The following is a 17,568-nucleotide window of genomic DNA, read 5'->3' as shown; positions in this document are numbered from 1 at the left end:
CTTACATTTTGTACACTTAGTGTACTGAAATTCATAGTTATTTTATTTTGTTATTAACTTTTACACATTCCGTTAAAAAAGGCTTTCAAAGTTAGGACCAAATTTTTCTCATAAAGTTTATATTGTGTTACCTTGTACAAAGAAAATTGCACATTTTGAGAGCTGTGTATCCATTTATTCTTTGGATTAAATGGTAGAAAATTACAATATAACCTGGTTCCTCTATTATACACTAAACCTTTTTAGATCTAATGTTTATTCCTGCTAAGGAAGTAAAATTAATTACCACTATAGGTCTTTTCAGTTCTTGCGGCGGACGCTCTACAGGCTGGCAAGGGAAGTGGGGAGCGGGGAATACGCCGCAGATCAACCAGACAACAGCAGTGGCGCCGAGAGATAGCTACGACGTGACGGGAATAAGTACTACGTGCACCTCGTTCTACCGACTGATGCATTTCTTATCAGGCTGGATTGGTCGCTTCACCGCTCCCCAATTCCCTTGCCAGCATATACTGTACTTTCGGAAATGTGTCACTTTACACACATATCCCCGGTACATAGGCAAGGGAAGGGATAAGGGGGCTGAAGCTCCCGCCGTAAGATTGGAAAAGAGCCATAGACACAATTTAAATTAAATATTTGTAAAATTTCGGGGGAGCTTCAGCCCCCTTATCCCTCCTCTTGCCTATGTACCGGGGATATGTGGGTAAAGTGACAAATTTCCGAAAGTTGTATTTTTCCGGATCCAAAATGGTTCTAATAAACACAGGTTATAATATACAATCAGAATTTTAAATATCTAAGGGTACAAGAATAAAATACCTAATGCAGGGTCATGATAACAAGGGGCTCTTTACACCCCTTTTTAAATGTAAGGTAAGAGTTTTAGACAATTGGATCTTTTTCAAAGATGTAAAATGTCTATATGTACCAATTTCATCAAAAAATTTCAATTCAACCTTTTAAAAAAATCTAAACATTGCCTCCCGCCTTTATACGTTATTTGGAATGTTAATGTTATTTGTTCGCATGACAATGTGGTAGGGATTTTAGAGTTTCGTGACGTGTATGCCGGGATTCTCACGCGGATTGTTCAAGAAATTTGAGCAATAAACTGATGCTATGTGTGTGGGGGCGGGGGAGGTGAGTATGCATGTGTGTGTGAGAGGGCCGGGTGGATGTGGCCGTGGGTGGTGGGTGTTGCTCTTTATACTTTGATCAATTTAAATTCCTTTCTACCTCTGTAGGTTAACCGCGACGGTGAGGATAAATGAAGAAATGGATGCGAGAGCAAACACGACATGATTGATTTATTGATTTGGTTTATTTTACTTCGCTTTTTTGCCACTTCTGGCTATTCGCGAATATGAGGATTAGTGATGATATGATGAAATTTACGACGTGGCAATCACAAAGAACCCCAGGAGATTCAAACCCGGGACCCCTAGCGTCATAGAGCACTGTGCTAACCACTCCGCAATGGAGGTCGGCGAGTGTAAACGCAATGACACATACCCTACCTAGAACAGATATGTACCTAGAGGGGGTATGCTGTAATTCTACCCCGGAAATAGGCTCTTGAGGAGACAAAAATGATACATCCTTGTGGAAGGTATATTGGATCTAAAATTGATAGCTTCCCATACTTGCCACCGAGTATCACTTCTGCCCAGGACTCAAACCTTCGTAGCTCATGACGCCAGCCACACAACCACGGAGATCGTTTATCTAGAGAGGTATTTTGGCGGTAAGAAGAACAAGGTATATTCAACATACCGTGGATGAATAGTTCAATCTTTTTATTGGAAATGCCAGAGCATTGGGTTTCAAACGACTCTATTCTGACCTTTTTAAGGTCACGTGAAAATGCCGGCGACCAATGGCATGGCTCTCTGCCTCGGATTGCTCCGAAATTTTCCACATACAGAATCTCACTTTCGATTCTATGCAACAGTGGACGAGAGTGGTTGTCAGCCGAATAATTGACGTCCAACCCTGTCTCAAACGACAGTCCGACGTTGAGCGTGCAACTTGCATGAAGGTACTGAGTAATTTATTCCGAGGCTAGCGAGAGAGACGGAGAGGGGGAGGGGAGGCGGATGGGGAGATTTCGATATCCATACTATAGCTGACGGGGTTCCTTGCTTTTTCCAAGCGGCCTTTTTCCTAACTCGTGATCTACAAAACCTGGCTGCCCACCTCCGTGGCGGAGTGGCTAGCACAGCGCGGTAAGACGCCGGGGGTCACTGGTTTGAATCCTGGCCTGGCCTGGTGTTCTTTGTGAGTGTCCCTTCATCAAATGAAATGAAATTAAATCAAATCAAACCAAAACTGTCTGAACAATTAGTGTTCAGAGTGTAGGACTCTCAAAGATTCCTGATTCAAATCCCGGATGTATGTACTTGTGTTTGTCTTACTTTACGTTGTTTTTGTCACTTTTAGCTAATCGCGACGATGATGATCATACCGATACACAAACGTTCTCAAGACGTTTCTTGCAAAATCTCGTGATATCTAACAAATATCCAATCCCCTGGATATCTACACGCCCGTCCAGGAGGCATCTTAGGTACCCATAAAGGATGTTATGTGGATAATTTTTGGATTAATTTTGTAGACATTTAAAACATATATCCTGGAAATCTAGAAATGGATATCCTAAACTGATTATTTACTTAATATCCATGGATCAGAACTGGACATTGTTGATAACTGATAGGTATATTGTGAAGATTTGTGCTGTACGTAGACACCTAAAAAAAAAAACGCCAGGACTCAAACCTGTAACCTTCGGTGGCGGTAGTGTTTACTTCATTAGTAACTATCATTCATGAAACACACTCTACGAGTTATACATAGTAATTGCGAGCGAAGTAATCTTACAAGTAACTTACAATTACGTTCAACAGCAACGATAACTGTAACTGCACTGGGTTAATTTTTTAGAACGAAACTTTTCTAAGAAAGTTTCTAACTGTAACTCAGTTACTCCTAAAAATAACGTTCGTATTCTACCAATACGTATTAGAAAATGAACATTGATTTTATGTAAATGTAAAATATATAACCTTCTCTACTTATTCGATTCTTATTCCATTTTGATACAAATATTTTTATCTAGATTTTATAAAAAATACTAAGTTGCTGACCAAGGCAAATTTATTAAGAAATATAAACACTTAACAAGTAACGTTTCAACCCTGCATCAGGGTCTTCCTCAGACAAAGAACTAAACTTAAAAACTGATTTTTAGTTCAGTTCTTCGTCTGAAGAAGACCCGGATGCAGGGTTGAAACGTTGCTTGTTAAGTGTTTATATTTCTTAATAAATTTGCCTTGGTCAGCAACTTAGTGTTTTTAATATGGAAAAAAAGACTTAATTATATTACTATCGAGAGGTTATGTACAAAAATGTCCAATTTGTGAACGTATTTTAGTGTAAGGGATCCGACCAATAAAATAGTAGGAAACGTAATCTTTGTTTTGTATATTTTAGACTTTAGTTTATTTGATAGATGAATATTTATTAATGCTAGTTTTACAATTTATCGTGTACTAAAAGTAATCCATTTTGCTGATATGTAAGTATAGATCATTTCTTCAAGATATCTAGCGATGTAAAAATTTCAGCCGAGGACCTCTCAATTTGCAATATATGAGGTAGTCGTAACATGAAGGCATTTTTGTTTTTGTCCTTTTTCTTGAATTTAATTCACTAATTGACATTTGCCAATGGATAGATATATCACTCCTATAAAATTTTTAAGTTGAAATTCACATTTTACGGACCCACACTTTCTTAAACCATGCGAAAAAAATTAACGTTTTTATTGTCATGAAAAGGTTTCCTGGATATGTCTCTGAACTTGCCATAAATGACGTCAATCTCGTGAACCAATGCCTGAATAAGAGAGTGACAACAACTCTGGAAAGCTCGAAAATCTTTCCAGACCTCATTTCGTCGATATTTCGAAAGAATGCAATAAAACGCCAGTAAACGCTTGTGTTATGTAACACATAACACAAGCGATATCCTAAAATTCCTGCAACTTTAGTTCCTGAAGTTAGTTTAGTTATAGTTTTGAAAATATCTGAAACAGCTAAAAGTGGAAATACCTGAGTGCATTTGGAACGGTATGGGAAACTGGCCTAAAATGACATACTCAGGTAAAATGACACAGTGCGTGTTTCTCGAATGTGGAGCTAATGTGTACGACGAATGTGCTGTCGTTGGCAAGTGATTTTGTGAAAAATTAAGTGGTGAAGTTTTCTCTTGCAAGTAACAGGAAATGTATTTGTACATCTTAAACTGTACACTTTCTGTTCAATGGCTTAAATGATAATGTACTGTCCCGTGAAATGATCTATTGGCGTCTGAGAAAGACACTTCATAACTTTTTTTCATGTCATCGGGTAAAACGACACATTACTGATCAGTCTAAAATTACAGTATGTCATTTTACCATAGTAGAGAAAATGAGTAAACATTTATACTTATACTTAGCGTCGTCGCCTTGAAACAAGGGGTCAAGGTTCGATGCCCGGTGGAAGCACATAGTGGTTCGGATCCAACGTTAAACTGTAGATCCAGTCCCGATTAGCCTTTCTGTGCATAAAGTGGACTTAAAACAACAATCAATTAACATTACACGTATGTCATTTTACCATCACTTACTGTGTCATTTTAGGCGTACTATTTCAGTACTTGAAAAATTGCATCTTGCACTTCAAACGATTATTACTAGTTGTTCTTTGAGCATATATCATTCTAATTATATTTATGTTGTAGCAAAAGAATGTAAGAATGGGTTACAATAAAATCAGCTTTCTAACCTGTAATCTTGTCCTCTTTTTAGGCGTTCTACAAAAAGTATGTCATTTCATGGCCAGTTCCCCTATATAAATCAATTTTCCAAACGTCGAGATCGATTCGTATCTCTTAATTTGGGCTCAAATTCCACAGTGAGGGTCTCCCAATATTGTGTTTTCCAAAGAAAATTTAAACGAAATGGTTAACACGTTTCAATATGGCGGATAGATTAGACGGATTTACAAAATAAAGCTATCTATAAGTTTCCAAGTGCAGATAAAGGTTGGGAATCTTGGATTTTGACATAATTATGGTTTGCAACATTCGATTAACCAGGTTTCCAGGAAGAATTTCCAGCGTTTGACCTTGTAATTAGCAAATACAAAAGCCTATCAAAGTGTCAAAAGTAGACCATTTCTGTGATGGAGATGTTGTATGTCATGTAAATGCATGCAGGTAATCCACATTCACGTCCAACTTTCACCCAAACGGTATTGTTGATTTAGGGCATACTTTACCGAAGGAGGTATTCAATCGGATGGTCGTATTGTAACGGACACTAAAATAGGGAACCTAATGTTGTTAAGGAGAAGTTGAAAATTGATAATGAAACACCATATACAGTCACAAGGATTACCTTACGTCATCTTGGTTTTCTGAAGTACATCAGATTCATTCAAGGGTTCTTATCCGATTTATGGATAAGAATATGAATAATGAATAATAATAATTACTATAATGGCAGAAAAGTGCATTAGATATAGGATGCAAAAATGAAGTTCATACTTTCTTATAGTAAATGGTATTAGAAATACTTATTGGAATTGTTTTTTTTATTATTTTAGTTTTATGTATTTTGGTTGGAGTTGTTTTTTTTTACTTTACTTGAGCGTAAGGTTTTATTTAGGATATATTCAGATTCTAAAAGGGCCTAATAGGGTTCGGGTTTGTGGTATTTTCTCAGCCTTTTGCTTACGCGATTAGGTTATTTACTAGGGAACAAACATTGCCTACTTTAAGAAATGCTTACCCTTATTATATATCTCCAATTTTTAGATTACTTTTGTCTATACTTGTTTGAGTTGTTATAACAGACTTATATTGATCTGATTTGCGACCTATCAGAATAGGCTCACCATATTTCCATCCCGTTTCCACAGACGCAGAAAGATTTGATATTAACATTTCTTCACACCATGCCTTGGTAATGCACTCTCATCAAGTGGAAACGAAAAACATCGGTTGTACGTAACATTGATTCTGGTCTACGAGTCTTGGAGAACAAGATATGTCCCGCTGAGCCAACCGTCTGTGTTCTGATAGTCTCCTCTGTGGGTTCATCAGAGAGTTGATGGTACTCTTTGATAGCCTTCCACTTACTTGGTGTGAGTGTCAAAATAGATTGAAAAGGTAGATTGTCGAAACAGCAACAACTTGGTATGTATCGCTTCTAAGTACTGTCATCCAAAAATGTTTCCATTGTGCACGCTCAAAGTGGGAAACATTGGTATCGCGGAAGACACTGTAGTAAACTGGCTTCCCGCTTCATACAACAGTACTTTTTTCCTGTCACTCCGCTTTACACCTATTCCTCAGCCAATCCACGCCCACTCTTACGATCTCCAATAGCTCTTAGAAAGCTCATTGAGATATGAAGCCCACCCAAGCGTGGAATTAGCTTATCATATATAGAGCACTCAACTCATGAGTTCAAGCTAGGAATATGCTGTTATCTGGTTTCACTGACGAGATTGATCAACAAGGACAAAGAACACTGGCTGACACGTATCAGGGGTATTGTGGGCAGGATGCAACTTCTCGAGATCATACATACTATACTAATGTGTATGTACTTCAGATCTGATTGGCGACCTTGACAACATTGACTCATGCAATAGGTTCTAGTCCTAAGTCGTCATACTTTTATTCCATTTTCATATACGAGTGAATGTTAGGTACATTGGGCACACAATACGAGTGCGCCCGATGGATGGCTCAAATACGTATCTGCTCCGTTGGTTGATTGATTGAATTATGGTTTTAAGTCTACTTTATACACAGAAAGACTAATCGGGACTGGATCTACAGTTTAAAGTGGTATCCGAACCACTGCCATGTGCCTCCACCGGGTATCGAACTCGGGACCCCTTGATCACACGGCTCCGTTGGCAAGCAGTCACTTGGGTTATATGAATAATATTTTTCGGTGAGTTTTCTCTTCCAATATATCATTTGTGTAGTGGACAAATGTGTTCGTCCTAATGTATTAAGGTACTAGTTGTCCAATCTAGTGATTTTAGAATGTCCCACCCAACAAAGCATCCACTTGAAAGACCTGCTCTTAAATTAAGCTGTGTCCAGATTTCTTGAAAACCGTCACCAGATCTTTTGACCTTGTAGCTTTTTGCACTGGCGTAGTGATGAGACCCAACGTTAAAGGTATCCGTTTTTTTTTGGCTCCCACTGAAACAACAAACAAGATCACGTGCTACACTCAGAACTCTAGATCGGATATGTTTCTCAATGTTCTCCGCTCTCCGATCATGTTAGGACTCTTGGTGGCTGAAGATAATTTTCAACAACTTAATATGATCTACCTGATGGGCGATTCTCTGCGTGATGCACTGGACATTTGTACATGGTTAAACGAGTCTGGTGTGTTAGTTAATTGATATTGTACTGATCTATCATAGTCAGTGTTTTAATACTTAGTGGATTACTTATCATATACCAGGAAATAAGATTCTTTCTCAAATTAACAATGCAAAATTTAATAAAAAACCTGTGTGATGCACGGGACTCAGAGAAACATGATGTGAAGAAGTTCCAGGGTATCATATTTAGACACAGTTTTCTGTATACTTTGTACTACAATATGCAATGAACAACATTTTCATATTTATAAAAACATTTTTTTCTTGTATGATGCAAATGACATTTAATACGGGATGCACGGGACATTTCACTCTTTTATGTTGTCACTCCACTGTAGGTAATGTCTGGCTTCATAAACTCTCTCAAAACGTGTCACAACTTCTTTAAAACCTATACCAAGGGTAACCTTATAATGAGAGGGTGTCCCTAAAGTCTCCATACCATTATAACCAAACATAACTATGAAACCACATGGCATAGAGCAGGGCGGTTTTTTTGCAACGTGTTCTAAAGATCAAAAAGTTATTTTTGTTTTGTCATTTGTGTTTCTAGGCCTATTTTTCTTAATTGGAGACTGATTACAGGGAACATTTACTGCGATATACTCGAACAGTACCTACTCCCCCAGGTGGAGGAGTTGCAGCCATCCATTATTTTCCAATAAGTCAAAGCACCCCTACATTGGTCTCATTATGTTCGGGATTTTCTGAATAGACAGTTAGACTGTGACGGACCAAGCCTGCTCCCCGCAATCTCCTGATATCACCCCCTTGGATTTTTTCCTTTGAGGATAAGTCAAGGATTGTGCATATCAAACCCCTGTTTCAGATTTCGTTACACTTCGCAGAAGGTTCATTGCAGCACAGTTGATGCTGATATGCTGCAGCATGTATGGGTAGAAGTGGAATATCGCCTTGACATCCTGAGGTCAACGAGAGGGGCACACATTGAGGTGTACTGATGAAAAAGAATATATATATATATATATATATATATATATATATATATATATATATTAGCTGTATACTATCTGTTATTTAATTCTGCACAACGTTATTGAAGATAACAGCGTAGGACCAAATTCCTGTAACCTGTACTCTGTATCCATCTGGAAGTATTTTGCAACTTCACATGTAAAAGTTGTGGATGGAATTAGAGGACAAGGAAAATCACTTATTCGTACTCATGTAATGAGTAAAAGTAAATCTGCGCCAATTATACAGACTCCTTCAGATTTTTCAGAAGTAATTAGAAATCACATGCCCAAAACTAAAGTTTTTTTTTTATAAATGAAAAAGCAATTTAACAGGAGAGAAGTTGGGATGATGCTCAACCAATTGCAGGCATCAAATCAGTACGTAACATAAAAGCTATTCCAGGTAGAGGATGCTTGAGAATGCTCTAACTCCTGAATTAGAAATTGACGTGAATGCGAGTGCAGCCTATAGCATGGGTGACTGGGTCATAGTAAGATATGACGAAGAACACTATCCCGGTTAAGTTACGAGAAAGGTTGGTGGTGAATATGAGATATCTGTAGTGGTGAGGGCTGTTCATACCAACCACTGGAAGTGGCTTTTGAAGACTGATAAGTTATTGTACCCAACCAGGCAAATTGTAAAACTAAAATATAGGCCTCCTTTCCTACTTAATTCCAGAGGAAACTTCAAGATTCAAGATGTTATGCTTTGAAGTGTGATGCACTGGTATGTCAGTGTCTTGATTGAAATTGTAATAATTATGTTTCCAGTACTTTATGCTGTATATTAAAAGTATATTTTAGTTTGGAAATGTTTTTCTATAAAAAATCTTTCTCCACAAGAAAAAGTTAATATTTTGCGTGATGCACGAGACAAGGCCGCAGAGTACTTTTAAAAGGCCAGTGTTGAAGTTTAGAAAAACACTATTTCCTGTATTTCCATATTCAATATGCATATATATATATATATATATATATATATATATATATATATATATATATATATATACAGTATATAACCCTATATTTGATAAATAAAAATAATTCAGATATGCTAATTATAAATATATCTAAACATGTATCCGTACATGAGCTAAAGTTTAAGAGGTTTTCACTTGTAAAATGACATTCAACTTTACAAATCTTTATTTCATAAATATTTTCTAAATATTTACCTGTTTTTGTTTTTCATGATGGTTTAGATCGTAATCCACCTAAATACCATGAATATAAAATTAATATTGGAACTTCGTTATTTTATATCCTGGTTTCACTTTTCAGAGAATTGCCCTGATATTAACTTACAAGATAATCTTAGTGGTCCTGGGTCGCCATCGTATACTTACGGATTTTCAATGCCATATACATATATGTATATATTGCTGACTGACATTCTCTTACATGTTTTACCATAATGCACTAATATATGCTAGCGCTACACGATCATGATCATGTTTGCATGATCTCGTCTATATTATATATATATATATATATATATAGACACACACAAGATGTGTGACTTTTTCATCGCACAAATTGTCCAAATATGGACATTTTTTTCTTGCTGAATACAAGATTCAACACTGAAAATTCGTCTTGGGAAGCGGATTAATGAACTTCAGGATAACTTTGATCATGTTCCCTTACCTTTACTTCAAAATCACTATACAAATTTGTATACCTATAGTCTAGGTCTATCCCTGTTTTACATTTGTTTCAAATCCTGAAAATTGAGATATCAACTGAGATAAATACCAAAAGGGCAAACGGTGCATGTATGTCTTTCTACTTGGATATTCTTACTGAGAGTATGTTGAATATCATGTATTCTGGTGTTCTACATCTTGGGATCGATTGATGTGTCCCATGAATCGGTGCTCAGATTCCACCCATTTGAGATGCACGGTATAGCCTGAGGTTAACTTAGAAAATTGGTCCTTGGGTCGCCATCACATGCTCACGAAATCCCGATGCCATATATGTATTGTTGACTGACAGTGTCCTACATGTGTTACCATAATATATTAATATATGCTAGCGTAGATGATTTATGTTGCATATAGGAAATCAAAATTTAATTGCTTTCTTTCTTTCGCAGGCAATCTGGGTATGTATCCTTTGTCGGAAGAAACAAGAGCTCCTCATTAAGACTGGCCAGTGGATGCATAGCGGGATGAGTGGACCTCAAGACGCCATCTTGAAGAAGATGGAGGCGGACTTAGGTTCGGGTAGTGAATCCGCCTCGATAAAAACGGATCTAACACCGACGGGTGACAAGAGGCCAAAGCTCGAGCGAGGATCGTCAAGTTTAGATAAAGATAACAGACCCTTGCAGAGGACAGTGAGTGCCCAGGGCCGCGAGTTGAGGCGCCAGTACTCGCAGGAGCTGGAGGGCGAGCGAGGCAGATCCGTCGTCCCCGGGCCTCGTAGACTGTCGGCGGGCGGGGAGCCGATGTCGATAGAGGATAGGTCTCCCAGATCACGCGACCCTTCGAGGACTCGACGAGAACCGGACGGGTACCGGCGCGAACTAGACTACCGCGAACTAGATTACCGGGAACTAGATCGGCCCACGGGCCGCGAGTACGAAGGGAGATACGAGGACGACAGACCGAGATCCCGCCTTCCCAGCGTCGGCCACGGCGGAAGTGTGAGTGGTGTTAGTGGTGGTGTGAGTGTTGGTGGGAGTGGACGGGGCAGGTACGAGCAGGAGTTCAGGAGGAACCATCTTGACCCGGCGGCGGTCGGACGGAAGGCCGACATGGGGCTGAGGAACGACTCCCTGAGTTCGGACCAGTCCGAGAGGACCCGGCCGTCGCCTCCGAAGCCCCACAAGCACAAAAGAGGAAAGAAGCCCCGGCAGAGATCCTTCTCCAGCTCGGATGACGAGGTGAGATCCACCCCGGAATGCACTAGCTGCGAAGAGCAAGAGGCTGAGAGTGGGAGCGTCAGCGAAAAGGGTAAGTCCTTTCCTTTTCCATCAATCAACCCCTCCGACTGCAGGCGAGGACGGAACTGCATCGTCGCCCCAATGTATGCAACAACTTTTCCCCCCAACACATCACAAAACTTTTATACTCCACAAGCAAAATAAGGAAGGTCAGATGTTATCCTGTAGGTACCCACTATATAGTCTTCACAAACGCCACAACGTTTTCAAATCATAATGCGGTGCGTTCGTTTTGGCTCTGGGCCGAGATAGCGCGTGAACAACTTTGAACAACTCTTATAACACAAGTTAGTACTCTACATGCTAAACATATGTGTGTAAATTAGCGAGTCGTTACGGGACGAAAGTGCCGGCATCTGCGCCATGTCACGCGCTATCTCGGTCCAGAGCCAAAACGAACGCACTGTATTTATTCTAAGACATGACATACATGAATAATCTTAATGTTTAACAGTCCCTCAGACTTTGGTACTTGATCAGCACACCAGACAAAAGTTAAATCCATCAACGAGAAAGGGGTCTTTGCTTAAGGTTGCTTCGAACTTGAACTAACAGGGATAAACTGGTATTCTGAATGATAAAGGGTTCCTTTTTTTTCAGCATCCCACATTTTGTATATATCTGAGATCAGTACACTCCGAGATCCTCTCACACCTTGGCTGGCCAGCGAAGACTCCTGCTTTAAATTCTAAATTAAATCTTAAATCTGTTCAAATACTTGGATAAAAGAGTGAAACGTGAACGCAGACATCCGACCAATCTCACCTAATTTCGAAGCCAGGTGATGTGTGTGACTTCAGACTGATGTCACACGAACAACTTGTGAAGTCCATAAAAATTCCAATTGCTGCTGACATTTGGCTAAGGGGAGGAGTAATTCGACATTAGACACTCTATACCAATGGAAACTATTTTTTTGTCTGGTGTGCTCATGCGAAATACTTTCCACAAGATCCATCAGCAACTACCGCCAACTTCCAACATTCGCAGAAACTACTCAAATTATTTCTACAGTTCGGTTAAGAATTCTACACAGGTTTGAATGTTCTTTCCACATCATCAGTTTTGCAAAGACTATGTCAATAGTCTTTATTTCTCTAATGATACTTCAAATATCCCAATAAATGGATCAAAGGGAAATTATTTTGATGAATATTGAAGCCAGGCCCATTTATGTCAGTTGCATTCAGTTGTATACTCCATCTTGGTTTTAGTGTTTACTAGTGTTGAGTTGAGTTGAGTTGAGTTGGTGCTTTAAGTCCACTTTATGCACAGTAAGGCTAATCGGGACTGGACCTACAGTTTAAAGTGGGATCCGAACCACTTGTGCCTCCACCGGGTACCGAACCCGGGACCCCTTGATTACAAGGCGGCGACGCTACCACTGCACCATCGGGGAGGCCCTGTTTACTAGTGATACAACTGTTTGGCAACACTTGCTACCCTGCTATCCTTAAAACTCATCTGTGAGGACTTGTTCAACATGAAAATTATTCATACATGTCGTATACACAAGTATGATTATTCAAAGTGTTAAGTATTTTGTGGACACTCTGTAAATCCAAATCATCATATGATGGATTATATAATATTGTTTTATATATCTAATTGAAACTACTTTTGTCATGGACTATATTCCAATTGCTCAGCCTAATTATTATGAACTATACATATTTAAAGGGAACATACTAAATGCATGGCTTGTATTAAATTATTGAACATAAACGGTATTCTGTATGATTCATATCGGAATGAAATATACATATATGGTCTATGTGGGAACAGCTCAATTCAAACAGTAGTCTGGATGATTCTTTACAAATGAAGCTGTATCCTGGTTGAATCATGTTGGAATTAGTGATGTTGGATAAGATTCAAACAGATGTCCCATATCTGAATATATTATTATCTTTTTCGAACTCTCTCTCGATTATTTCTATATGATTATTAGGATATAATAACATTTCCTGCCATTCGTTATCTAGTATATAAGTACACAATTTTGTACGTGTATTTGACGTAAGTGTTATTCCAGATTCAAATTTTCAAATTTCACAATCAGCGTCGATTTGAAGAGAGTACATGGGGATTTCAGAAAAAAGATCTACACACGTTGATATTTCTAAGTCTTGGAGGATCTGTTTAGTAAAACTAAATTCATATTGTTTCATCGGAATAACACTAGGAACAAAGTGCAATATTTGAGATATATTTATTAAAACACTAGCTCATTTTTGGAACATCTTGTATGTATATAACTCGTTGTTCCAGGATTTACAAACTTATCACAAAGATTTAACATTTTTCTTTCCTCACTTAGTAACAGTAAGGAAACGTTGGTGGTAGTATTTGGATAGTTAACGTATTTTCTGGCCATCCTACTTAAGTTGGCAAGCTAACGTACTTTGATTAATTATGCTTGATTGTATTTGAACACAGTTGAAAGCATACAACTTTTGCTGCTAGGTTCGAAATAAACGACACCTTCCAAAATATGGTATCTCTAACCAACCAACCAATAACGTAGATTTGTACAGCCACTATCAAAGTGTGTTCGCTTTCGAATACCACACACATGTATGTGTAAACTTCAACATACCTTTCCTTTGTACCTTGTATGTAACATATTCCCAAACAGTGTTCGTTGAAAATGTATCCCTTGAGCCAGCGGCTATGATGGTTGTTCGAACTTCCAAATTTACAGGTGATGAACGTAATAGTATTAGTTTGGCATATATTGACAATATGAGTTGGCAACATAAAACTTTAAAAATGTTAAGTAAACACACTGAGATAGGCAAAATTTTATGTTTGGATATACGATAGTGATGAGCAATGGCGCATGCCAGAAAAAAGAAAATATACACATAAAATGAAGATATTACTACGATAAAAATCTACGTGTTTTTGTTCTTGAAATATGTGAACATGTGTTTGAGACCACTCGGATTATGTGATGCTTCTTAGTCGACTTGCTGGTCGTGTTGTTGATATGGGGTTTATATGTGCGGCCAAACATTTATACAGGTATAACTTAAATGTTGATAAAAATGTAACGTATTAAATATGTATATACATCACATGATGAACATGTAGTATGCACACATTGCCTGAACTATATGCCCACTCACTTAAAGCGTGTACAAATATTTTTTAGAACATCTCTATTCTAAATATTCTACACTCTCCCCTCTTGGATTTCGCTTTAACTATTCTAATTAGTTAGCATTAATATTGTTTATTCCATCTATGGCCCCTTTAGTTCAGATGTTGAGTGACATTACTAAGTACGTAACATTTTTTTACTTCATGTAACACTAATGTAAACGTACTTGGATTGAAAGGTCCGCCAAAAGACTTTTGCCTGGCTCACATTTGGACCTGATCTTATCTAAATTTATAGACAGGAACGCACAAGAACTCCAATTGTCATCACGGTTCTTGATCAACACCAATGATCGATCTTGGAACCACTCACACCATCCGAATCTTTGGTACCCTCTTCAGTATAACAGTAAAGATATTACATTTAGAATTCTGCGACACTAGCTTCGTTTTTCTTCGTAACACCATTACACGCTTCTACGAAAGTCCTTTGGCTCGATGACAAGATGCGTGAAATGTTCTGCAGCGAGTCTATTGACTTGGTTGCAGTGAATATCTCTTGCACAAAACAAGGCAAGAATATCCGCTGTTGAGTCATGAAGATTCCAGCACAATGGAAATAATATTTCTGGAAAATCTGGAGTCTGATGTTCACGAGGGCAAGTTAAGTGCCAAGATTCTGAAGCAGAAAATGCAAATGGCCGTTGGCTTGACTTATGGGTTACGCGTTCGTAATGAAGAAATGGTGATCCAACTTCGTCCGCAAGAACGAATATAGCACTTTGCAACTTTGCATTAGAGTTTCGGTTAAATGAACATTTTCTTATTTTTCTAAATCCATCAAAATAGTGCGTGCGCATACATACACATGCATATACACATAAGATGACACAGGTGGATGAAGCATGGAGAAACCTAGAAATGTAAGGATGATAAAGCGTGGATTTCTCATCATGAGAGAATGAGACTCGCCTCCGAGTGATTTCAGTTTTGCACCCTACTCTCCTTTCTTTCTTGTCAATGTCCATAATACGTGTAATTCTGTTTCGTATTCTCTTTGAATCTACATTGTTGCAAGTCTTGCGTTCTTCATTATTGCTTTATTTGTTTCTTGTATGTTAACTACAGTTAACCCTAAATTTTAGCCATTGTGTCATAGGATCATTCTTTATTTTCTGTTCTGTTCAGCTTTATAGTACGTGTCATGAGTTTTAAGAACTTTTTGTATGTATTGATTTATATAAACATGTCAGTCGGTATTTATAATTACATGGGAATTTACCACTTAGGATCGTACTAATCAACAACTTGATTACTACCAACCCAAGTGTTAACGCCCATGTCATCTTAAATACTCGCCCTGATGTTTCATATGAAAAAGTTTCTAGCCCATACTTGGCGCCATATATATCATGGTGGCGTGGACTCATAAACATTACATTCTACAATGTGATTTCCTCTGGGCAAAAGCGCCAGTCTTTCTTAATTACAATATTATTATGTTAGATAAACAAGGGCTTCATTTAAGCATTCTCATGGTGCGGTGATTGTCGCCTTGTAATCGTGAGGTCTAGCCTTCGACTCTCCGTGGTATCACATTTCACAGATCCTCAGATACCACTTTAAACTGTATGGTAAGGCATCGGAGTATAAAGTGAACTTAAAGACAAATTTTGATAATATACGAAAGGGAGAGGGTAATATTCCCCCAGATGCAGATAATAAATCTTCACTTTTGATGTCTTAAGTGTTAAAAGCTATTTAGGTCGATGTCACAGTTCTATTAATGTTTTCTCGTATTGCACGTTAATACCCCTCACACCACTCCCACACAAACTCATGCATTCGATGCGTATTCAGCAAACTGGTTACAAATGACTTTATTAAAGTACGTAAAAAGTTGTAAAATACATTTATTTAATCCACACCATAATATTTGTTCCATTGCGTTACTGAAAACTCAAAACCAGTAACATATTGGTATTATGTCTTTATCTGTGTCACTTACTTTCGACTAAGAGATTAGGTTACATATCTACGCAATAATTGTGCCTCTTAAGCGTCCTTCGGTAATTTTCTGTGCACAAGTATCAATAGCCTCACATTACTAATATTCCCAAATATGTCCAGTAATGTTTTTTGTGAGTATATTTTATATTAAGTTCTTTATCCAACAAAACGTGCACAACACTGTGTTTTCATTGATTGCTCTTTCATTTGGTTAGGTTAGGTTCTAGTGAATGAATATGTTCGTTACCTTGACAATGCTTCCATCTATTGATACGTAAAGACATTTTCTACACCGGATGCTACCTCTAACCTATATTACTGATTAATAATAACAAGATAATAATAGCAAGAATATTTTTTGAAGCTTCACTTTTCTCTACACACAACTGAACAGTTGCAAATTAATGTATGGGACTATTGGTTGCTACGTAGGTGTACTTCGACATGTGACAGGGTAGCCAGTGTTCCCGCAAAGGCCGAAAAGAAGTGAGATTTTTAGTACAGACCATCGGATCCATTTACCACGGATCTCCATTCAGTCAGATTGATTTCTGTGTACCTAAATACTCAACTCCATATTTGAAGTCAGAACGTGCATTTGTTATAAGGTTACACGTGAAAGATATTAAATTAAACAATACAATTTATAATAATACGCATACTGTTATTTTGACAATAACAATAATATCGAGCAGTGAATATTAACATAATATTTCATATTAATATTGCATATATAAACAATATAAAATATTAACAGAAACGATACAAAATATTTACACTCATTTTTAGTGTGTTATTGAGCATGGAAACAAGGCTTAACAATGTTACGTTTTTTACATTTTGTAAACATGGAAGATATTTAATTTTTAAACCTGTTTGACAATTGACAGTGTGTTTCTTCATTGAATGATTTGGCTTATTTTAATTCGCTTTTCTGCCACTTTTAGCTAATTGCGAAGACGAGGATGAGTAATGATATGATGAAATTGATGAAGGAAGGGACACTAACAAATAACACCCATGACCAGGTCGGGATTCGAACCCGGGACCTCAAACATTG

General features: G+C 37.9%; 2 protein-coding genes across 7 annotated transcripts in view; both read left to right on the top strand.

Annotated features, from left to right (window-relative positions):
• The window catches only part of Rim (Rab3 interacting molecule), a 500,966-nt gene that overhangs the window by 255,507 nt on the left and 227,891 nt on the right, over window positions 1-17,568 (top strand). For all 6 annotated transcript variants that reach the window (XM_083129798.1, XM_083129801.1, XM_083129799.1 and 3 more), the window contains exon 3: window positions 10,542-11,403. In XM_083129798.1, coding sequence (XP_082985924.1) covers window positions 10,542-11,403 — 862 coding nt within the window. The remainder of the gene's footprint in view (window positions 1-10,541; window positions 11,404-17,568) is intronic.
• botv (exostosin like glycosyltransferase 3) overlaps window positions 1-17,568 on the top strand; it is a 607,246-nt gene that overhangs the window by 413,397 nt on the left and 176,281 nt on the right. The gene's annotated exons all lie outside the window — the stretch shown is intronic.

This window comes from Lepisma saccharinum, chromosome 10, assembly GCF_977018435.1.
Source record: "Lepisma saccharinum chromosome 10, izLepSacc3.1, whole genome shotgun sequence".
Classification (NCBI taxonomy): Eukaryota; Metazoa; Arthropoda; class Insecta; order Zygentoma; family Lepismatidae; genus Lepisma; species Lepisma saccharinum.
Note: the sequence above shows the minus strand (reverse complement) of the source record. Positions and strands in the feature narration are given on the sequence as shown.